At 46.9% G+C, this 24,309-nt stretch overlaps 1 protein-coding gene and 1 long non-coding RNA gene across 11 annotated transcripts in view; one reads left to right on the top strand and one right to left on the bottom strand.

Annotated features, from left to right (window-relative positions):
• Nucleotides 1–1,074: 1,074 nt before the first annotated feature.
• Nucleotides 1,075–24,309, bottom strand: part of Lca5l (lebercilin LCA5 like) — a 40,925-nt gene continuing 17,690 nt past the window's right edge. For 8 of the 10 annotated variants that reach the window (XM_021256230.2, XM_021256232.2, XM_021256231.2 and 5 more), the window contains 6 exons: nt 17,402–17,919; nt 14,787–14,924; nt 6,445–6,529; nt 4,565–4,671; nt 4,271–4,388; nt 1,075–2,270 (listed from right to left, as the gene is read on the bottom strand). In XM_021256230.2, the coding sequence (XP_021111889.1) occupies nt 1,561–2,270; nt 4,271–4,388; nt 4,565–4,671; nt 6,445–6,529; nt 14,787–14,924; nt 17,402–17,919 (1,676 nt within the window). In that variant the 3' untranslated portion in view covers nt 1,075–1,560. The remainder of the gene's footprint in view (nt 2,271–4,270; nt 4,389–4,564; nt 4,672–6,444; nt 6,530–14,786; nt 14,925–17,401; nt 17,920–24,309) is intronic. The other 2 variants (XM_021256237.2, XM_021256238.2) reach the window with 2 other exon arrangements.
• On the top strand, nt 8,091–16,777 carry LOC110348654 (uncharacterized). Its single transcript, XR_015451690.1, has 3 exons — nt 8,091–11,364; nt 12,134–12,190; nt 15,223–16,777. It is a non-coding gene; the product is annotated as an uncharacterized LOC110348654 (long non-coding RNA).

Consider the following 24,309-nt stretch of genomic DNA (forward strand, 5'->3'; position numbering starts at 1 on the left):
GTTATGTATATCTAAAATGTACCAATAAATGTTTGGCTTAAAAAAAAAAGAATTTAGGCAACTCAGTCATTTCCCGTTCCTTATGAGTCTCTGAGACCTCTAACTCCCCTCCCTACTTTCCTGTTTTTCCCACTCCATGAAGCTCACATTTTATGCCAGTTGTAGCATTTATCCCATCTTAGGTTTTAAGTACAATTCTCTTCCCACTCTGACTTTCACTGCCTTTAAACAATTTATTTCACTAAAGTGTGTTAAACGCTACACACCAACCTGAAGACACTTTTAGATATAGTATATATATCTATACTAGATATAGTATACTATACTATAGTATATAGATACTGTAGATATAGTATCATGTTGTTGTTTATGACCATGGCGGTGCAAAGGATGAGAACTCGGGATCCATGTCTGGTTTAACCTCCAAAAAGGCCCAGAGGGACTGCATTTATCAAGACCCCTCAGTGTGAGACAGTCTGAAGCTTTTGTGGCTTTTTATTGATAGAAGCAAGAAGCAAGGATATAGAACAAGAGAAGGACATCTGTGCAAAAATTCATATAGGGGACAGGGAAAGGATGATGGTGTGCAGTGGCTCATATTTCCCTAATCTAAGCAAGCCATTGGGGATGGAGAGAACAGTGGTGGAAGCAACTGTATCTAAGGATAATCTATTTTGGATCTTGCTCTGCTGTTGCTTCTGCAGGCTTTATTCTATAGCCATGCATTCTAGGGAGCCTGGGCCATTGCTGTAGGAGATACCTTCATCTCAGCCATCATTTCAATCACTCCTCCAGCCAGAGTCTTCCCCACAATGTTCTGGATTATAAATTACCTTTATAACTAATGAAGGGAAGTTCAGCATTTGTAGTCTAGAGGTAGACCCTTGTAGTCCCAACTTAAGATATGCTAAGAGTAATAAATAGTTAGGGCTGAGCAGCTAGGTCCAGTGAACTCTACACCATGTGGTTTTTTTTTTTTAGAACAAGATTAAGTAAAAAAAGTCAAGTCACAGTGTGCAATAAAGCTCAATAAAAAAATACCAAACCTTAGGTATGTCCATGAGGAAAGACACAAAGACAGTATATTAGATGCCCAGTTTAGCTGAATAAGAGTATCCCCAAAATTTATTTTCATAAAACCAAGTTTGGTAACCAGTGCACTTTTTCCCCTGTGTGAAGAGAGTCTTGTGATTGTACTGTTGTCTGAAAGCTGCTTCCATGTTTCAAAGTTACAACACAACTCTATTGCTGGAAAGATTTTAACCTGTAGAAGATGTGTATGTTGACTGGTCCCACAGGATACTAAAGCCATATAATTAAATCAGTCTTAAAAAAACATAAAACAATGGACGTGGTTCACTTTTAGAAAAACAATGCAAATTTGTATTTAAAATATTATTGTTGGCTAGAATACAATGGATTTTGAAACTGGACTTTCCAGAGTCTAATGTGAGTGCTAGCGCACACCCAGAGACATACACTCTCTTGCACACTAACCTCATACGATCGAAGGCACATAAGCAGGCTGTGAAGCCGGTTGTATTAAGATACGAGTTGTATTTAAACAACTCTTTTTCCTTCCGTGGGTGGAGACTGCATGGAGCTGCCCACGGTGGCCTTGGAGCCCCCGAATGCGTTGCTGGCCGAGGCTCGGCCTCGGCCCGGCGTCTGCAGCGGCGTCGGGGGCGTGGGCGCCTTCTGTCTCGGGGGCTCCTTGCCGCCGTCCACGGCCCCAGGAGCAGCGTGCTCGGCCTTCAGGACACAGCCGGCCCCGAAGAGCTCCTCCATCAGGCTGCTCTTCCGCTCCTGGAAGGCGGGGTCCTTTGCTTTGATCCGGGAAGACTTCCCGAAGGAGGGCTCGTACCCACTGGGCGCGTCCGGCTTCGGCTCCTCGGCGCCGCCACTCCGATGCTTGTAGGCGCCGTGCCCTTGAGCGTGCCCGCCGCACGCGGGAAGCCCGTGGTGCAGGTTTTCGGTGGCTTCCGTGAACGAGTACAGCTTCCTTTGCCTGCAGGGAGCCTTGGCGTTGGGGACGGCGCCGTGGTCGGAGCTCTCCTCCGCCTCGCACAGCTGGACGCTTTTAAACTTTTCTTTTTCTGCATCATCATCCTGACCGCTTTCTCTGTCAGGGGGGACAGCTGGAGTGTTTTGGGGGAGTAGCTCTTGTTCTTGCAAAAGGGGTTTCTTTTCTTGATCTTCCTTCTCTTTATGTCGTCCAGTATTCTCCAGAGGTGCATGTACTTCCAGATATTCCTCTTCCTTTGATAAATCTGTGTTAGAAAAAATCGACAGTTCAGTGCCCTCTCAGCTCGTGGGCTTCTACTTCAGGGTGGTGCGGCCAGCACACGGCCAGTGACAGGAAAGGCGGAGAGAGCAGTGCGCACAACACAGAGCAGAGCATTTTCTAACAGGCTCAGAATGCCCCATTTTCCTAGAATATCCCAAATACACGGGATTTATGAAACCAAAGGAAAGCGATATTCATAGGCAAGGAAATGCAATTTGCCAACAAGGTTATTAATAATTTCTTGCATCACTAGCAGGATATAGTGCCAGGGAAAACAACGAGAACATTTTTCACCCATCCAATCGGCAAATAATTTCCAGAGCTGATGAGAATATGGGGACATTGCAGTGTTTGCTCCCCACTGGTGGGCGTATGCGTTGGTGGAGGATTTTGGATGGTAGTTTGGCAGTATCTAGTGAAATTTCAAGGGGACACACTCAGGCCAACAGCCTCACTTCTGGGAGGAGGCCCACAAACAAAGATTGGTATAAGGATGTTTACTGCAGAGTGGTTTAGAACAATGACACAAATGTCTGCAAAAATCCCAGCATGGGGAAGGCTGAGGCAGGAGGATCGCTGTGACTTTGAGGCCAGCCTGAACTATACAGTGAGACCCTGTCTCAAAAAAAAAAAGTAATGGTTAAATAAAGTGTGGCATTTGCAGTCCATGGGATTCTGAGCGGTTACTGTAGAGTGGGGGATAATGTGAACCGAAGGGAAAGATGGTCCCACATGGGAATATGAGCACCTCAGGGCAGGGTGTCTGCTAGTTTTCTTTTGGGGCTGGGAGTTGAGACCAGGGCCTCTTGGTTGCCAGGCCGGTGCCCACCCGGCACAAGGTGTTTTGTACTTGTTCACTGCCATTTTCCAGTGGCAGAGCAGCGCCTGACACAGCATATGTGCAGAAAGAAATTTTCAAATGAATAAATCTTTTTTTTGGTACTGGGGATCAAACTCAGGACCTTGCACTTGCAAGGCAGGTGGTGGCACCACTGAGCCAAATACTTGGCCCAAAATGAATAAATCTTTAGGACAATATCAGTGACCCAAATGGATTGAAAAGTGAGTGGAAACTTATGTAGGCCCAGTGACCCCAGCAAAAACGCAAGCAACCGTCAGATTCCACGAGTCTGCCGCAGACAGGGTGCCCTTACATTCGGTGCCTTCTACCAAATTGCTGAGTTATTTCAACTTTCTTAGCTCCCCCAGTCGAGGTGTGACCCTTCCAGGGCATCTATCTACTCTATCATCTATCTAATAATGATACCAGGGATTGATTCCAAGGCCTTGCACTGTGCTACATCCCCTGCCCTTTTTCAAATTTTTCATTTTGAGACAAGCTCTTGCTAAGTTGCCCAGGCTGGGCTCAAACTTGTGATTCTCCTGCCTCTGCCTCCCATAGCACTGGGATTACAGGTGTGTACCACCTCGACCACCCAGGCACTCCTTTTATTGTGATTCTATCAACTGTTCATGTTTTTTTTTGTGTTTTTTTTTTTTTTTGGTACCGGGGATTGAACTCGGGTCCTCGAGCTTGCAAGGCAGTTGGCGAAACCACTGAGCTAAATCCCCGGCCCTCAACTGTTTATGTTTTAATGTGTCCTTTTACGCACATGTATACAGTTCATTCTTTAAAAAATCAAATAAGGCCGGGGATTTAGTTCAGTGGTTCCAACACCTGGCTCGAAAGTGCAAGGACCTGAGTTTGATCCCTGGTACCAAAAACAAAACAAAAAACAAACAGACAAAAAAATCAAATAAGATAGGAGAGTTTTCTTCAGAGTTGGGGAATCGTCAGGCTCAGGGCCTCAAGCATGTAGGCAAGCTCTCGCCCATTGAGCTATGGCCGCTGGCTAAGAGATTTTTTTTTTTTTTTTGTACTGGGGATTGAACTCAGGACCTTGCACTTGCTAGGCAGGCGGCGGCAACACTGAGCTACATCCCCAGTCCCTCTAAGAGATTTTTAAAACTTGGTACAGTTACCTTCAAATTCTCTCTTTGAATCATCTTGCTTTGGCAGTTTACTGATATAGTGAGGAACTTCATGGTTTATTTCACTTGATTTCTCTTTAGGATGAATGTTTCTTGTTATGTTTTTACCCTATGATTTAGAAAAGCAGAACAAATACATTTGTGGCATGTAGATGATTTCCACTTGTATTTTACTCTAATGAACACAAATACTGTTTGTGTAGAACAAGTGGTGGTCACAAGTGATGGCTCAGCTGTTTTTGTTCAGACACGTTTAGCCACCGCAAGACTTCACCTTTGCCGTACCTTAGTAGTCAAAGATGGAACATCTTCTGACTTTTGGGTTTCCTGGTGTCTCATACTTACAAATGACAAGCTTTTTCTGTCCGCTTGTACTGATTTTGTTGAAGAAACTGCAGAATAGGTAGATCGCACGTGAGAATCATATTTTACATTTGGAAGCAATATTGATTTTAAACAAAATACCATTGAAGTATGCAATGTGATAAAAGCCAACTATGCTATTTTCTGGGTATTCGGTACACGCCTAACATTCGTTGGTTGCCTTGTGTATTTTCCTGCCATCTCCTTTGTTTTGCCTTATTCTGTCTCGAGAGTGGAATCAGGTGTTAGGAGAGGACAGGATTGCCGTTTGAGGACGAGGGCGTCCTCTGCAGGTGGGATTCGGAGCTGCAGACTTGCAGTGGGGCGGCTGGGTCCAGAGACACCTTGCATCAGGAATGCGGAGCGCCTTGGGTGAGTCCTACAGACCCCTCACAACTGCTCAAGCCAGGGGTGTGGACTGCCGGCGGCACGCAGGCATGAGGGACCTTTCTGGGGTGACGTGGCCTTGATTAGGTGGCAGTTATGTGGGTAAAATCATTGTCAGAAATCCACTGAACTGGGCCGAGGATTTAGCTCAGTGGGACCGCGACTGCCTTGCAAGCGCAAAGTCCTGAGTTCGATCCCCAGAACCGGGGAAAAAAAAAAAAATCGCTGAACTGAAAAGCTAAAACAGGGGCATCTTATAAAGAGGGATGAGCCTGAGACATTGCTAGCTAAATGGATGCACCTTGAGACCATGCTCTTAAGTGAAATAAATCGGACGCACCTGTTTATAAATTCCGCCTTGTCTCTCTGGTGTGAGAAACCGAAAGTGAAAATAGGACTGAAATGTAAAATAGATACTGGGAAATGGGAAGAAAATGTTCAAATGGGAAGGGGAACGAGGGAGGGAGGGAGAAAGGAAGGAAGGGACAAGGAAAAGAAGATAAAAATAGAAGGGAAAACGGAAACAGAGCTTTTGTGCATGGGGGGGAGGGGAGATGGGAAAAAAGAGGCCGCAGGCGCCACGTACAGGGGCACCTTCTCTGTGATGAGTGCTATCGTTCCGTGTGCCTAAAAGGCACCAGTGATTGCTTTGGTTAAAGAAATAAAAGCCATCAAAGATCATCATCAGAGCTAAATTATTTGCCTTTCAAGATCACCTGGGACAGAGTGGATAAATTATGCCAAAAAGTAATCTCTAAGGACTTCAGAGTTGAAAAATGTTTCTTTCAGAAGAAAAGAATTTCTGAAATAAAACAAATGATGGCAATTAAAAAAAAAACAACAAACAAGCCAAGGGCATTTTTTTTTTTTCTTTCTGAGACAGTCTCTTCCTATGCAGCCCGGCTGGCCTCGAACTCATGGTGAGCCTCTGGCCTCAGCCTCCCCAGTCCTGGGATTGACAGGTGGGGTCACCACGCCTGGCTTACGGGGGCATCTTGTTAGAGAGGAAAGCCTACCTCAAGGAAGCTCATTTTCAAAAGCCACACGCTGGCAGCAGATATACTTAGGAAGTTCAATTTTTGAAAGAGGTATTTTGCTTCTGGCTGGAAAGTTATCTCACAACTTCATCATCTTTCTAGGGTTGCATAATGCATTTTAATGCCTAGTCAAATTATTTTTTAAAATATGCATTTTTGGCAGGGTGTGGTGCCACATGCCTGTAATCTGGCGCTCAGGAGTCTGAGGCAGGAGGATCACTGTGAATTCAAGACCAGCCTGGGCTACATAGTGAGAACCTGTCTCAAAAAATCAAAATCAAATGAAATTAAAAAACCCCATTATTTTGGCTATATAAATTAAGAAAATATGACCGAGTACTTAAAAATAGATTCTGAGTAAAAATAATAAAAATATACCTTTTGGGTAATCTTCTAGTTCCCGTATATTTCTAAGGATTCGATTAGTATAGATGTTTTTAATTTCAAGCTCATGCTCCTTTTCCTAAAAAAGAATAACAATATTGATTTTTCTATTGTTTACTTTTATTAACTTGATTTCTTTCAAAAAACAATCTAAGTGAGCTGTGTATGCTATGAATGTAATCTGTAGATTCCAGAAGGAACAGAAATGAGCCTTATCATTTTGTCCCATTCTGGACACCAGATGGCAGTAGCTTTTTTTTTTTTTTTGGTATTAGAGATCGAATTTGGGACCTTGTGCTTTCAAGGCAGGCAGTGGAACCACTGAACTAAATCCCCGGCCCCTGAACTAGCTTTTTGACAAAGTGACACGTTCTGTGATGGGGACTAGATTGTGCAAGTGAGCTTCTTTCACAGGATTCTTTCGGTCCCCTGTGCCTGGGCCTTGAGGTTTATTGTTCCTCACTGCTTACTGTAGTAGCCACGGACTATATGAGCTTTTGCCCAACATCCACCGAGGGAAGAGGACCAAGATGTGACAGGAGGCCACCCAGTGCTCCTGGCCACAGTCGGTTCACACCAGACGGGGCCTGGGAACGTGACGAACACCAGTCACTCTTGGGAGAAGTGGGTGTGGAGGGAGTCGGTGGACAGACATGGTCACAGGTGCTTTCTCCCATCGCCAAGCAACACGAACACGGGGAGAGGGGAATCTTGTCAGTCCAGGAGCTGCCTAAGAGGAGAATGCTTTGGACTAGAGGAGACCCAGGCAGAATTCTTGCATTCTTCTGTGAATGGGGCTCATGAGGAAGTAGAGTTCAGTTATAGAAAACAAAGAACATTACATACTTTGTAATCTCAGTGGGACAGTGTAGGTTTTGTGCTCATTTTAATCATAAAGTTAGTTTATGACTGCTCTAGAAATGCATAAAACAAGAATATTCATTTTTTCTAGAATTTATGTTTCCAGAAGCAAAAATGGTGCAGTCCACTTCCCCTGTTCCCCCTTCTCACAGTAGGAACACTTAGCCCAAGGACCGGAAATGCTTGGGCCACTGACCAAGTGGATCCTGGGTATTAGGCTGAAGAGGAGGGATAGGGTATAAAGCTGTTCTGACTGTTCTTTCACTCACATTGCTTAAGAAAGAAGATTTCAGTGTCGGGGAGCAGATTTTAGTTCCCTGGAAAGTTCAGTTCCACCTTCCATGGGCCAGGCCCTGTGCAGGAAGGGAGTGGCTGCTGAAGTCACAGGGGCTGGGGTGGAGGGAGGCTCCATGAAGGACAGTCCCCTCTAGCATTGGAACAGAGGTGCAAGGCCGCCCCCCCCCCAGCTGGGCCATAACCCACCCAGGCCACTCGTGTGGTTGATCAGGGAATAAGTGAAGCCTTGTGTACCCAGGATTGCTCATGGAGTCTTTGTGAAACACCCATAGGAAAGAGTACTCAGGAGCTCAAAGGGAAGTCAACACAGAGTTAAGGGGGGCATGGTGGTGACACCTATAGCCCACTACTCTGGGAGGGCGGGGCAGGAGGATCTGGGCAGTTTAGTGACTTAGTGAGACCCTCTCACAATAAGAGGTAAAATCGAGCTGGGGGTGGGGCTCAGTGCACAGGCCTTGAGTTCAGTCCCCAGTAGCCCCCACCCAGAAAGGAAGATGGCTGATGGTGTGGAATCATGATGTGCTCAGTGTAGATAAATGGCTTCCAAAAATTAGCTAGGTAGCTGGGTGCGGTGGCACCCGCCTGCAATCTCAGCACTCGAAAGGCTGAGGCAGAAGGATTGCCTTGAGTTTGAGGCCAGCCAGGACTACATAGTGAGTTCCAGGCCCTCCCGAACTATATAGTGAGATCTTTTCTCATACGAAAACAAAACCAAAGACATAGATTAGCAAGGAAGTACATTCCTAGGGGCACTCCCCCTCAGTGAGCCTCGACTGAAGCAGGCAAAGCAGGGCAGCAGTACCTCCTCTGGGACCGGCGGAAGGCTGGCGTCTGTCTTCTTATTGCCACCCATTCTCCAGAAATGGGTCTGCACTGGTGAGGGTGACTTCGACAATGAGTTTCAATGACATTTCAGTCCTTGGGCCAGACCTCCCAAGCTCGGACAGTAACCACTGACGTTCACGGGGCAGATGGTAGTTTCCTGAAACTGCCACAGTGTTATTTCTTGTCCCTGTATTTTCTTGTGCCAGAACCTTGTGACTCTGCCTTGAGAGGTGGAGTTTGCTGCCTGGAGTGCTGTGGGCCCTGGAATGGAGCAGAGATGATGCTGTGTGACAGCCAGGGCGAGATCATAAAGGGCGCTGGGACCACTCTCTGCCCGATGCTCCCTTGCCCTGTGTCTGACTCTCTCATTCTGTCTCCACCTCCACATCCTTTTCATTCTTGCCCTGGGAACCCAGCCATCCAGCTGCGAGGACCCCTACACCTCGCGGAGAGTCTGTGTAGGCTTCCTGCCAAAGACTTCAGCTGTCACTACAGATAGACAGGAGCAGGACATCCGATAATCCCAGCCCCCAGCCTTTGAGCACCTTGGCCCATGAGCTGTCTGTGGAAGCCCCTGGCTAAATTGTAGCTTTGTGAACAGAATTCATGCTGGTCCTTAAGTTACTTAAGTTTGGGAGCAGCATGCTATGCAGCACATAACAGGAACAGGTTCTAAAACGTCCTCCAGGTGTCTGCCCCTCCCCACGGGGGCCACTACTGGAGTTGAGCATGGAGGGGAAGCAGACAGCACCAGAGGGAGGTGGGGAGCGCCCCAAATGCGGGGAGCACGGCGGGTGACAGGCCACGGGTTAGTGACCGAGTCTTGAGAAATGGCCAAAGTGATTGTTTTAAATGATTTGGGCACGTACTTTCTTTTTTTTTTTTTTTAAAGGGGGAAAGGTTTATTTGGCTTACTGTTTGTAGAGGTTTCAGTCTGTAATCGCCTGGCTCCACGGCAGGTTAGGAGAGGGGCAACAGTCTAGGCCTTGGAAGACAGCAAAAGCAACAAGGGAAGGGGAGGAGCTCTAAACTGAGCCTTTCTGCCCCTTTCATCTGATGCTGATTACTTAGGGAGCGATTACTTCCGCTCTCAGTCAGTGCCCTGGAGCCTAGCATTGCACCAGGAATCAGTTCCAAGCAAAGCTCCACCCATGCCTGCACAAGGCTTTGGGAGGACATCAAGTCATAGCCCTAACACACGCATTGGAGCATTGCAGGCATGAAGCTTCCACTGTTCACGCAGCCCTGCTGTAGCCTGGGCGGGAGCAGCATGCTTCCCACTGGAGAGACAGAAACTCGTGATCGGGGCAGAATACTGGGAATAAGTAAGAATGGTTTGGGGGACTTCCGCATGGAGGCCTGTAGAACTTTGAACAAAACTTGGCAAGCTTTTCCCAGGAGGAATCAGACAGAAGATGGATCCACCCTTCCAAACTACAAGGTGTCCGCTGCACGTGAACTCTGTCCCTCGCTGCAGACAGGCAGGTCAGGCGCGTACTTTCTTGATGTTTCCTTTTTCATCTCCTATCGTCCAGCTCCTTGTTTAGGGAGATTTTCTCAGTATCCTAGGTCAGAGCTGGTGAACCTTTTACAGCTAGTCTGCCACCTCTGTCCCAGATCATCTCCTAGCTCTTTACTGACTTTCTCCTCACTGGCAGTTGAGTGAAGTTTCCCTTGCTTTCTGGTTTTTCCATTTTTATGACATCACAGTTTGTGGACGCAGCATCTTCTTTCCTGGAATATTAAACTGGGTCAGCTGTTCTGCTTGTCTTTCTTTCCTTTTCTCCTTCTCCCCGCCGCCCCAACCTCTGCAGTACTAGGGATGGAACCCAGGACCTTTGCACTGAGCTGCACCCCCAGCCCTTTAATTTTGAGACTGAGTCTCACTGTCAGTAGCTACCCAGGCTGGGCTTGAACTTACCATCCTCCTGCTTCAGCCTCCTAGAGTGCTGGGATTACTGGCCTGGGGCACCACGCCTGCCTGTTCGTGTGCTTTCTCTCCTGCCTGCCGATGGTCACATGATCAGGGAGCCTGAACGCAGGTGGGAATGGAGGGCTGGATTCGCTGCCTCCAGTGTCCTGCTGCTCTGTGTGGCCCTGGGTCTCTTCCTAGGCTTCTTCCCTGCTGACCTGCAAGCTTTACCCCGAGCAAGGCCTTCCCGAGCCCCTACAGACTTTGCTTTCTGTTTTGAGACAGCATTTTCACCCTGGCCCTAGGGAGGAGGCCAGGCGAGCTGGAGCCGCGCAGGGCCAGTGGTGCCTGTCGCCCTTGCCTCCAACCTGTCCTCCCACATGGCACCATGGGAGTCACCACCATTCTCTCTGTCATTCAGAGTCTGGTTTTTTTTTTGCAGTCTTAGGTCTTTCCCTGGGGTCTTGGGGGAAGGAAGTTAGAGATTGCGTAGAACTGTCGCCTCCTAAGGCGAGGTGAGCACTGCCTTTTTCTGTTTTTATTTTTAGTTTGGTTTTCTGAGTCAGGGTCTCACTACATAGTTCTGGCTGGCCTTGAACTATGTGCCCCAGGCTGGCCCGGAACTCCCTAGCATCCTCCTGCCTCAGCCTCCTGAGTGCTGGGATGACAGCTGTGCAGTCTGGACCACATTTCCCTGCTGGTGAATGTGGCACAGGGACCGGTCCTGAGTGAGTCACCGCTGCCCAGAGCCTGTGTTGTAGGGATGTGTGGGGATGGGGTGACTTCTGGGACCCCTCCATACTCCTCAAATCCCCCCAGCCCCTACTGGCTGTCTGCCCCTCTTGCTCCCTCTGCCGACCCTGAACCTCGGGTCCTCTAAGAGCAGAGCTGAGCATGTTTTAAGTTTCATTTGTCTCCTGGTTCCCTCAGCCTGAATGCACTTGGTTTTGACCTCCCAGAAGCCGTTTGGTAATCGGGTACAGCCACACCGTGTGCAGGATTATGGATCCTTGTTTAAGGTATGGTCATTTCCAGAGGGTTTTGGTAGGCAAGAATGAAAAGCTCTTGTTCAGGCCACCTCTTCCTTCCTTCCTTCCTTCCTTCCTTCCTTCCTTCCTTCCTTCCTTCCTTTCTTTCTTTCTTTCTTTCTTTCTTTCTTTCTTTCTTTCTTTCTTTTCTTTCTTTCTTTCTTGCACTGGGGAGTGAACCCAGGGCTTTCACACTGAGCTAGGTCCCCAGCCTATTTTTTGAGACAGGATCTTGCTAAGTCCCTAAATTGCCCAGGCTGGGCTCCAACTTTTGCTCCTCCTGCCTCAGCCTCCCAGAGTGCTGGGGTTACAGATGTGCACCATTGTGTGTAGCTTCAGCTCAGCTTGTTTTTTTTTGTGGAGTCTCCCTCAGCCTGGTGCCGCTGACTGTGTGCGTCTCTGTGGTGTCGTCTCCCCAGTTCCTCCATCCCGTTCCACTAAATCAGCTGTTAAGCTCGGTGGGCAGCCAGTGTCAGGCTGGAGGTGGCACTGAACTCCAAGGGTGGTGGTTGCAGAGCCATCAGGAGGGACCACCTCACACTTTCTCTTTTGTGATTTTAGTAGCAACTCATGATCATTGATTAGGGCCAGTAATTTATTAGGAATTCTAAAATAGTGAGTTGGATCAAATCATCCCTTCTTCATCATCAACTAGAGTGCTGTAATAAGGAGGCTAGAACTTCCTTACATAATGTGGTTACTCTGAAGAATACTTCAGATAGAAAAAGTAAAAAATAAGTGTTTGTTTCCTTTTCTTTAGGTATAAGTTTCAAAATAGCATACTGTTCCCCTGGTGGTATATTGGAGCCTTCCAAAGGTGAGTAAACCCTGAAGTGTTTTGTTTATTAAGTGTCGTTGTGAACTCTTGGATTCAGTGGATAAATTGCAGTCCGTGCGGTTCGGTTATCTTTTTTGATCTCACATTGTCCCATCTCTGGCCAGTCTGAATCTACTCTAGATGGCTCCCGAGCCCTGTGCATGTTGTCCTCTTGCTCTTTGATGCTTTCCTTTTTTGTATGACAGGAATCCCAGGCTTGTTGAGTAGACTTTGTGCACCCGACTTAAAATTTTTTGAGACACCTTGGCTCTTGTTTGTGGGAAATGGAATTTGGAGACCATTAGAGAGCTCCAGGGATATCCATTCTTGCTGAGTTGGTCACTTTAGAAACATACAGTTTTAAAAATAAATATATCATAAATTAATACTTTCACTTCTGATCAAAATCAGGAGTATAGGATTTTCATTTATTCTTCTGTATTTTTTCTTCTGTCTCCCAAATCCCAGTTCTCAATGACATGAACATTATTCACCATGTTATGAAGGATGCACACACCGGTGTCGAAATAACTGTATCAACACTACCATAACTGAAATCAGTACTAAACTAACAATACTTTTGTGTGTGTGTGAAAGTTTTAACTTGTATCTCACTAGCATATGCAATAAAATGAATGTGTTTTAAGTCACTTGAAATGGTTTTTTTGTGTGACATCATGCCACCGATAGAATACATAGTTGGGTACATGTATTTTTCTTTACTTTGGATTTTTTTGGTATAGCATTTTAGTTTTTGAATTGTCTTATTACTATGCAAAATATTTATATGATTTCAAAGGCAAATCAAGCAGGAAGAGATTCAAGAAATGTATGTTTTATGACTGTCCCTTTTACCTTATTTTCTTCCCCTTTCTATTGTTATCTTACTGATTTTTTAAAACATAAAAAAATGGATAATTTGTATTGCTGCCCTTAACCTTCCTTTTTCCACTTACCAATACATCCTGAGGTTACTCCACAGGGTTCATGAAAGTTCCTTGTTCTTTTTCTTTTTTGGTACTGGAGATTGAACTCAGGTCCTTACACTTGCAAGGCAGGTGGCAGAACCACTGAGCTAAATCCCCGGCCCGAAAGTTCCTTATTCTTATTTTGTTTTTTTTCTTTTGTCGTGCAGAGTGTGGAACCCAGTGCCTCCCATCTGCCAGCCAAGCGCTCTACCACTGAGCCACACCCCCATGGCCCTGTTTCTTTTTGCGGGAGCTCAGAAATACATTGTGCAGAGGTGTATTTACTTTTCTTTTAGCAACTTAAGTTTTTTTTTTTTTTTTTTGGTGCTGGGGATCGAACTTGGGTCCTTGTGCTTGTGCAGCAAGTGGCGAAACTGCTCAGCTAAATCCCCAGCCAGCAACTTAAGTTTTGAGGGATTTTTGTTTGTTTTGCAGTGCTGGGGATAGAACCCAGGATCTCGCACGTGCTAGGCAAGTGCTGTACCACTGAGCTACACCTCCAACCAGTCCCCAGAATTTCTAAATATTTATTTTTGCAATCTTCTTGTTATCTTTCTGGCTAAATTAAAATCTTAGTGCATGTAGAATTTTGAATCTTTAATTATGCATTTCATTGAGTATTAAGTATATCGCCTGGCAAAAAATGGCTGAACACAATGTCTATTTATATAGAATAAGGAAACACAAAATTGTTTTAAAATTCCCTGACTGTGTCTCCTTAGTCTTGTCCAGTGGACCCCGACACCTCTTCTCTTAGACTTCTAAGCTATTTGTCATAGCCATACCATTTTGTGGTGCATTCTTCCTTGGTTTCCCGAAACTCTGGAGAAAAACTGGACAGAGCGCTTTCCCTGCCTCACGTAAGGAGGGTTTCCATCTTCCTCCCTGCCCTCCCTGTCCCCAGCTCTAGAGGCTCTAGAGGTCTGTTCCGAAGACTCCCTAGAAATTGAATTCCCACTCATCCCAGAAAAGACAAAGATTTTTGTCTCAAGAGTCAAGCTGAAGACCAGCTGAGATTTGAAAGTGTTTATTTCTCACTTGTCTTATCCAGCTTTCCCAAAGTGTTGGAAAATTTAGAAAAAAAATTTCTTTTCCCTAAGACAGGGTCTCACTGTGTAGAGCCCAGGCTGGCCTCGAATTTATGGCGATCCTCCTGCCTCAGCCTCCTGAGTGCTGGGATGACAGCTATGTGCCACCATGCCTGGATTAAAAGACTGTTTTGAAAATGTATTTGTAAGGAGACTTTAAATAAATTGTGGGCCATTAAAGTTTTCCCTTGTACTTGCTTTGGGCACACATATACTAACATTTGCCCTTGATATTACAATGTTAAAAATTAGTTTTACATTTAAAAATTGATTTAGAATTACACTGTAAACAAACTGCAATATTAATGTGATGAAATAAAAATGATAAGTCTCGTGAATGAATAGAGCTTTAATTTTTCTAGTTTACAGTATGTATTCACTCATTCTAATAACTGCAGACCTTCAGTCTGTTCAGGATTGTAGGGAAGAAACAATATATTCCTGAAATCACAGAATTTGAGACATAATATGCACAAACAGCTCCAGTGTCCGGGGACACGGGATCTCACATTTTCCCACATTTTGTTTTGAAAGCAGTACCTTGAGTTTCTGCTGCAGGAGCCTGAGCTCCTCTTGCAGGGACTTCGTGGCCGTCTGAGCTGCCTGAGTCTTCTGGTTTTCCGTTGCCAGCTGGCGGTTGAAGGCCTGAGTGTTCAGCCTCAGCTGTCTTTCCAACCTCTGAAAACAGGACACAGTTCAACTACTCTGCAGCCGGTTAGATTATGAAAAACTTCAGTGACAGAGGAACTAAGCACATTTAGGAGAAGTATAGAATGGCAGTACCATTTTAGTGAAGGGTTCACGGAGAGGACATCTTTTTTACATTGTTTTTACCATGTCTTTTTACATTCTTTGGAATTTGATAAAAAGAATTTGAACACATCCTTCAGATCATTAAATAAAATACAATCAATGTCGTACTTTACACCAAAACCTCAGCAGTTCTGGCCAGTGAATGCTTCTCTCTCCCCCGTAGGTTCTTGAGCCCCGCAGATCCTGGAGACCAGGGCTCCCCGAGAACAGAGACTGCGAGCCAAGGACCTCACCCACCTGACTGAGCCGAGGGACGTGAAGTAGCTTGGTCGCTATCTGATGCAAGCTCACCTGCTCTGCGGAGCGACAGTCCTATGGCACAACTGTTGGCTCTGGACTTTGACAGAAAGCTTGGCCTAAAGGACTTTTTCCCCTCATGCACAAGGGGTGATGGAAATACATGGTGACTGTTTATATCTCAATTTATCCCAATAAAAGACACAGCACCATGAAATCTCCTCCCAATACACCCCCACCCCTATTCAGAAGCACTCATCCCATCGTCCTTGCTACTTTCTGCAGCAGCTCTGGAGTCCTCTTTCCTGAGTGTCTTTATGAAGCATGATCAGAAATACGGTGAATGCTGCTGCCCAGTGCCATCCAATGGAAAGGCAGCTTATAAAAACACAGTGCTGTGTCCTCACCCACTTTATCACCACTGTGGGACTGTGTGATTTCTGGCTCTTCCCCAAGGTCAGAATCACCAGAGGGGAACATTTTGAATCAATTTAGGACATTGAGGCAGCCAGGACAGTGCACCTAGAGATGCTCCGGAAAGGGACTGCAGAATTACTTGAAAGTGGCGAGGGGGATGGGACAAGTGTGTCTGAAACATTCACCCTTTTTGTCAATCACCACTCACAAAGTGGGTCTTGCTTATTTTTTTTTTTGTACCGAGGATCGAACTCAGGTCCTTGAGCTTGCGCAGCAGGCGGTGAAACCACTGAGCTAAATCCCCAGCCCCTGAGTCTTGCGCATTTTAACGGTAATACTTTCCCATGAAAGAAAGTGGAAAAGAGAAATCTAAAAGGTTGACATAATCACTGAAAGTCCCACTTCTTAAAATATTAATGTTTAAAATTACCTACATTATGTTCACCCATAAAACATTTCTCCCTGACAACTGGACTGAAATTCCCCATACCACCAAGTGCCAACAGGCAAGGAATGGTTCATTCATTCTGGAAGTAATTTCAGATTTGTCTATAGATATAAAAACATGTAGGAGAGATAAAAATACATTTACTTCTACATGACAGACATATACTAATATGGATCCCGTATCACCCCAAACCTAAATAATGTGAACAGCATACAAGGTTGATGGTGAGGGAACTCAGTATTTTATATATGTCATCCATCCATTTTATGTGAATTTTTCTTTTTGGGACAGGGTCTCTCTATGTAGTTCAGGCTGGCCTCCTGCCTCACAGCGATCCTCCTGCCTCAGCCTCCTGAGTGCTGGGATTACAGGCATGCACTACCACACCTCGCTAGAGAAAGTATAGAATTTTCTCTTTGAAAGTATAGAATTTTACTAACAGAAGAGATAACAAAAACGTGGATCAAATGAACTTGATATTAGCTTATTTTCAAGATCATAGAAAATACTTCCTGTCACCATCAAGTATCAAATAATTAAACAGTGAAAATAACTCCATTGATATTTGTGTCCATTGATGTTTGTGTCTGAGGCAAAGTGGGCAGGACATTCTCCAGCTGGTCAGTGCTGTCTCCTAGATCCTCCCAGGCGACACCATCCCTGGCTGCGGACAGCCACCGACTGCTGAGGAGAAGCGGCCTATTCACAGCTTCATTGTTTTAATTCCTCTTGCTTCCCTACTTCTAGGATCATTCTGGGGGAACAATTCCTACTCCAGAATAACTAAAAATGGTCTATGTGGTAATGACGGGTCACACTGATGACCAAGGATGCTGCACGCAGGCAGAGTCAGGGTTTGGGGAAGCAGCCTTTTCATAACAGTTTTCAGCAGTGCTGATTCCAAGGGAGACTTTGCACAACACGGTGCAGCCTTTTTGGCACATGAGGAAACTTCCTAACGTAGGTAGCTGTGCTGCCTTAGATAACAGCCGTTTCCAGACCCGTGGGTCCAGCTGCGGCATGACCTCTTGCTCACTACGACCACAGACAGACATCTCTGGTTCAAAGCTTCTTCTTTCTCCGAGCCCCTCCTCCCCAACCCCACTCTAACTGAACTGCTCGCCCCGGCTCGCCCTCCCCGCGGTTTCATGTGCAGTGTTACAGGTGAGTGGGCTAATGCGCATCGCCACAGCCTGTTCATCTGGGAACCTTAACGTGTCTACGCCTCTGAAATACAGACCTGTATTTTCTTGTCATTCGCCTCCATTTTTGCTGCCAGAGCAGACAATTTATGGGTCAGTTCTTCCCTTTCTGCAAGGTTCTTGTCCTCGGAGAGTTTCTGCAGTGCCTGCAGGGCATCCCTGGTCTTCAGCAACTCGCTGTCGGTTTCCCTGAGTTTCCTAGAGACAGATCTTTCCTTCTCCTGGGATTTCCTAAGTAGCTGCCTTAAATTTTTCACTTCATTCTGATGTTTAATCATAACTTGAGGTAAGTTGCTTTGCGAGTTCTCGTATTTTCCTATCGCTTTCAAGTGCCTAAACTGAAGTTGTTTCAAAAATTGGTTTTCTGTGATGATGGACTCCAGTTTACGATGGATGTCGGCCAGTTCGTTTTTCAGCTCTTTAATCTTGTGGAGCCGCGCGGAGAGGATCCGGTGGGCCGTGGGGTCTCTCCGGTGGTGCGCTAGCAGACTGAGCTGGGAGTGGAGGCCTGGCGCATTCCAGGGGTGCTTTTTTCCAACGGAGATTTCCTTCTGACCTGTGCAAGCAGAGAGCCGGCGATTACTAGTAACACAGACAGATGCGCACACACACACACGCACCCATGAACATTCAGTGTAACTAGGAGGGGAAGGAACAGATGCTATATGAGCACCATGCTCTGGGCTGGGTACTTCACGCACAGGTATCTCCCTAATCCAGGTCTTCAAGGTCACTTGTGGTCTGTTTGATAGTGGGAGATTTAAAGTCATTTGTCCAAGGTTACATAGCTACGAAGTGACCCAGGATACACTGAAAACCAACTCTCTGACTTGCACTTAGGATTCTATTATAAAATGATACTAAAAACCGCGATACTGCAATTGCTAACATGGACAGGGCTTCTCATAGGTCAGGCATTGGACTAGATGCTTTGTATCCAATATCTGATGTAGTTCTTTCAACAAAGTGGGGCATGAGAACCCAGCATGAAGATCTCATATTAAAAATGACCCTTAGAAAGCCATTAAACTGTTTAAAATATGTATATGAATATATATGTTCCACATCCATAAATCCAACATAACCAATTTGTTTCTTTGTTACTTCAGAGACTAGTTGTTGATGTGTGCTAATGTATTTTAAACAAAAAATACCTGAAAAATATACTCAGCACCAAGTTTTTATAATTGAATCTGAGTTTTAAAGGTATGTGTAACATCACTGTGCTATTTGTCTCATTTTAAGTTACACTGATCCTTAAAGACACCACTGTTCAGGCACACGGCAAGGAGATGCTGAGACCGAGCCCAGGGTCTGCATGCGTTAGTGTGATGTACACGTGTGTGCATCTTTGCATGCAGAGACATGTAGGGGCATGGGTACATGTTACTGTATCTAGGTTTTGATCAAGGCAGATTGAAACTGGATTCTGAAATCTATAGCCTGGTTCTCATTCTGCAGAGAGGAGCATTCTCTGTGCCTGGTGTCACTGGAGCCCTGACCTTCAACGACTGACCCACTGTGGCCACATCGTCCACGATGTAGCTCAGCGTGTTTGGTCCACGTGGTGGAAAGGCAGTTCTGCCTATGGTGGAGACAGTGAGCCCACGGAAAGCTAGAGCACATTCGGGATAAAGCAGTGCATCATGACCACCATGGGCCACCCAGATTCTACAGCAATCAGTATCAGCAGCACCTCAGTGATGACGCCATGCCTTTTGGGACCCTACCGGAAGGCGGCTCTGGCTGCATTGAGGCCAGATGTGTTAGGACCTTGGGTACCACTCGGGAAGTCCAGATCCAGGCAGTGTGGACCAGGCTGGACTAAGACAAGGAGGACAGGGGCTGGCTCATCCCAAGCCAGGGCCAGGATGACTGAACCGAGCCTAGCACCTTGCAGTGTTTTCCTCCGTGGATGGCCTGGCTCTGAGATTAGAAGGACGATACCTGGTGGATTCTAAGGGCAGTAGAGACCTGTGTCACCCTGCGCAGGTGACAGGACCGCAGGGGCAGCAGGAAAGAGTGCCTGGGGACAAAACCCTTTGGCCCCAGGAGGTGAGGTGTGCACAGAGGGTCAGAGGTCTTTCCCCAGGGGTCTTATGTAACCCCTGCCCCAAACGCATCTGAGACTGAATTTCTCGCCAGCCTTAGTGGGGGGTGGGAGGAGATAAGTGGATGTACTGGCTGCAGAAAGGTAAATATGCCACTTGTACTGGGGGTGTGCGACAAGTTCGTGCTGCCCACGTCATGCATACAGTGCTGTGTAATAGGAAGGTAAGGGCTAGGGTCAGTCCTTAATGATTTCATATCATTACCCTTAACTACATGCAACAGCAATGGTATATAAGTAATTTATGGTCTCTGTCCCATTTCACTCAATAAGGCAGATTTAGCTGAATGATTAAACTATGTGTGGGCTGGGGATTTAGCTCAGTGACACTGTGCCTGCCTGGCAAGCACAAGGTCCTGAGTTTGATCCCCGGTACAAACCAACAAACAAAAAAACCCTAAAAACAAAAAACTATGCTTAAATACCTAATTCTTTTTTTGTGTGTGTGGGTGGGGTACTGGGGATTGAACTTGGGACCTTGTGGTTGCCAGGCAGGCACTGGAACCACTGAGCTAAATCCCCAGCCCTTGAATACCTAATTCTTAACCCACTGAGCTAAAACACTTGCTCAGATTAATCCACCGCGAACGTATATGGTTGGCCACAGTCCTTATAAAGGAAATGTGTGCTTCGCATTTGGTTCACCCCCAGCTAGGTGGCTCGAAGCTTCCTTCTCAGGTTCAGCCCAGCCTGGTCCCGCCTCTGTTGCCTCCTGTGCTCTTCTGGGCCCCAGCCCTTTCCTTCTACCTTCCTTCCTGGCCTCTTTGTCACTGTGGCCCCACTGCCCCTCCTTTCTCCATCCCTACCTTGCGCATCCTGAGCCGTGCTCCCCTCTTGGCTGTTGGCCAGGTGCTTCCCTCTCTTCTGGTCTGCACTTTCTTTCCTCTTACAAGAGTGGGCCATTTCCTGTGGTCCTGCTTCCTCTGTGGACCCACTTCCTCCATGGATCTACTTTCTCTGTGGACCCACTTCTTCCATGGTCCCACTTCCTCCGTGGATCTACTTCCTCCATGGACCCACTTCTTCCATGGATTTACTTCCTCCATGCACCCACTTCCTCCATAGTCCCACTTCCTCCATGGATCTACTTCCTCTGTGGACCCACTTCCTCCATGGACCCACTTCCTCCATGGTCCCACTTCCTCCATGGATCTACTTCCTCCATGGACCCACTTCCTCCATGGTCCCACTTCCTCCATGGATCTACTTCCTCCATGGTCCCACTTCCTCCATGGATCTACTTCCTCCATGGACCCACTTCCTCCATAGTCCCACTTCCTCCATGGATCTACTTCTTCCATAGACCCACTTCCTCCATAGACCCACTTCCTCTGTGGACCCACTTCCTCTGTGGACCCACTTCCTCCATGGACCCACTTCCTCCATGGTCCCACTTCCTCCATGGATCTACTTCCTCCATGGACCCACTTCCTCCATAGTCCCACTTCCTCCATGGATCTACTTCCTCCATGGACCCACTTCCTCCATGGTCCCACTTCCTCCATGGATCTACTTCCTCCATGGACCCACTTCCTCCATGGTCCCACTTCCTCCATGGATCTACTTCTTCCATAGACCCACTTCCTCCATAGACCCACTTCCTCTGTGGACCCACTTCCTCTGTGGACCCACTTCCTCCATGGACCCACTTCCTCCATGGTCCCACTTCCTCCATGGACCCACTTCCTCCATAGTCCCACTTCCTCCATGGATCTACTTCCTCCATGGACCCACTTCCTCCATGGTCCCACTTCCTCCATGGATCTACTTCCTCCATGGACCCACTTCCTCCATGGTCCCACTTCCTCCATGGATCTACTTCCTCCATGGACCCACTTCCTCCATAGTCCCACTTCCTCCATGGATCTACTTCTTCCATAGACCCACTTCCTCCATAGACCCACTTCCTCTGTGGACCCACTTCCTCCATAGACCCACTTCCTCTGTGGACCCACTTCCTCTGTGGACCCACTTCCTCCATGGACCCACTTCCTCCATGGTCCCACTTCCTCCATGGATCTACTTCCTCCATGGACCCACTTCCTCCATAGTCCCACTTCCTCCGTGGACCCACTTCCTCCATAGACCCACTTCCTCCATAGACCCACTTCCTCTGTGGACCCACTTCCTCCATAGACCCACTTCCTCTGTGGACCCACTTCCTCTGTGGACCCACTTCCTCCATGCACCCACTTCCTCCAAGGACTAGAGGAAGGAAGAGGTTGAGAGGAAAGGCCTGTCCCAGTGTGTCCCCTGCAGTGTCCGTGTCCCCTGTCAGAGAAGGTGGTGCTGCCACATCACCTAAGGGCTTCCACCTCTACCTGGCCAAGGACAGCAGGGCAAAACGGGTCCCAAGAGACTGAACGGAGCCAGCTGAAGTTCTTTTTTTGGTACTTGGGATTGAACTCAGGACCTTGCGCTTTCGAGGCAGGCAGCAGAACCACTGAGCTAAATCCCTGGCCCTCAGCCGAAGTTCTGAATGACACTCATTTGTGCTGGCATTGCCTTGACAAAGAAAACACATCAAAGGAAGCAATTTTCTAATCCACAGAGTATGTAGGTGAAAAAATTCTGTAAGTACCTTTTCTTTCTTTTTTTTTTGGTATCGGGGATCGAACTTGGGGCGTTGCACTTGTGAGGCAGGCGGATGAACCACTGAGCTAAATCCCCAGCCCTGGAAGTACATTTTCTACAAAAGACGGAAACAACGCTCGAAAAGCAAACTCCAGAAATATGTTACTTGCTCTCTACTGGGATTTAAGTAAATCTGTAGAATTTGACTAAACCAAAAACCCCACCACACGAAATCCTCGTTTCATTCTCTTGCTCTTTCTCTATGAAAAGTTTTGCTGCCATAAAATTTGCTTTTGTTAGTTTTCTAAGATGGGATTGAAAGCAATCTCTGCGGTTCCTGTTCTCTGGTGGACCCTGGCTCCACCCTGGCCGTTCTAACCCAGTGTCACCATCCCCAGGAGTTAACATGCGGGAGAGCCAAGCGGAAACGGAAGGTCCCTTGAAGAGAGAGCGCCGCTCCGGCTAGGGACGGAGCCTCTGGGCTTTGGGCAGAGCGATATCTCCCTAGAGTGGGCAGGTGACTTCAGCAGGCACAACTGCATGGGAAGGGAAGAGTGAAAGAAACCAGTGAGGAAGCGCTTAGCATTCAGGGACAAAGCTGAAAACTCATCTGTGTCTCCAGTTTGTCACAGGCTGGGCAGGGGCCTCAGGGGCACGAGAGCTGGGTTACCATGCGCATAGGACTTACTGAAAATGATTTCTGAGAAGGAGACCCGAGAGCCGCCAGGCACTCACTCTGATGGAGTCTAGTCTGTGGTAAGTGACCCCGGGTTGCTCTTGGTTGTTAACGGGTTGCTCTTGGTTTACGAACAGGTATCTTGCATAAGGGGCTCAGTAGGTATTTGCAGAAAAAATAAATCAGGAATCAATTTTAAAAAGCTAAATTATAAGGCACTCAGAGCTCAAAATGCAGTTCGTTTCTTGTAGAGAGTTTTATAAATGCTAATTGCCGTCTTCAATAGTCTCATGAAAGCTTAAATTGATGTAAAATGTGGTTTATAGACCTGTATATCCTTGGGCCAGGTGGTTCTAGACTTTTTTTTGAGAGAGAGACAGAGAGACAGAGAGATCTTGCTATGTGGCCCAGGCTGGTCTTGAGTTCCTGGGCTCAAGAAATCCTCCTGCCTTAGCCTCTTGTTTTTATATATATATATATAGTGTGTGTGTGTGTGTGTGTGTGTGTGTGTGTTCCATAGTTTTCCTAGTACGGTCTAAGACAGCACCCTTTTTTTTTTTTGGTACCAGGGATCAAACTCGGGACCTTGTGCTGTGAGGCAGGTGGAACCACTGAGGTAAATCCCTGGCCCTATACATTTTTTTTTGGTACCAGGGATCGAACTCGGGACCTTGAGCTTGCAAGACAGGCGCTGGAACTAAGACAGCACCCTTTAATCAAAAAACCTTTTTGTGGTGAAAAAGTAGCTATTCACACTAAGTAAAATAAATGAAGATCAGTCTCATGCCATTTCAAATCAGGTTCCCCTGAGTCAGTTTTGGCTGCAGAGGCTGGGTTTTCAGAGTTGTGAATTTCAGCTGTTGACAGGGATCGTGTGACCTCGGGGCCTGGCCGTGATGCTGCTGTGCTGCGGCAGCCTCTTCCACACACCGCAGACCTCTCTAACGGGGTCAGGGCAGTGCGCTGTCATCCTCTGCCTGAGACTGTGCTAGTGGGTTGGGGCCCACTCCCTCCTCCCTGGAAAAGGAGCTTTTAACCTTTTGAGAATCTGGCAACAGTTATGGGCCTTTCCTTCTGGAAAAGTTCACAAATGCATAGAAACAGAAATAAAAAAAAAAAAAATGCTGGGTGTGGTTGTGCATGTCTGTAATCCCAGCACTTGGGAGGCTAAGGCAGGAGGATTGCTGCGAGTTCAAGGGCAGCCTGGGCTAATAGTGAGACCCTGTCTCAAAAAAAACAAAACCAAACCCCAAAAACCAAATAATATGAAGTAAATAAAAAATATATAAAATGTCATGGGGTCACAGACACTTCCTTGTCCTAGAAGAAGCCTGCCCCGTAGGTGAGGAGCAGGGGAATGGAGTCTAGATGTCCCTGCAGTGGCATGCAGAGACACAGAGGGCCCCGGGGCGCCTGGCACAGGGACAAAGCCACTGGGTAATGTGCCAGGGGTCGGCCCTAAGAGAGCAGGCTCTCCACAAGTTCCAGCTGCTGCCGGGCTGGAGAGGGCTCCGGCTGGGTGGGAGCGGGAGGGCAGTTGGGGCGTCTGGGGCAGAGGCCGCTCTGGATGGTGGAGCTGCAGAGTT

This window comes from Heterocephalus glaber, unplaced genomic scaffold, assembly GCF_053883595.1.
Source record: "Heterocephalus glaber isolate CG9 unplaced genomic scaffold, H.glaber_assembly_v1.0 deba00000122, whole genome shotgun sequence".
NCBI classification, from domain to species: Eukaryota; Metazoa; Chordata; class Mammalia; order Rodentia; family Bathyergidae; genus Heterocephalus; species Heterocephalus glaber.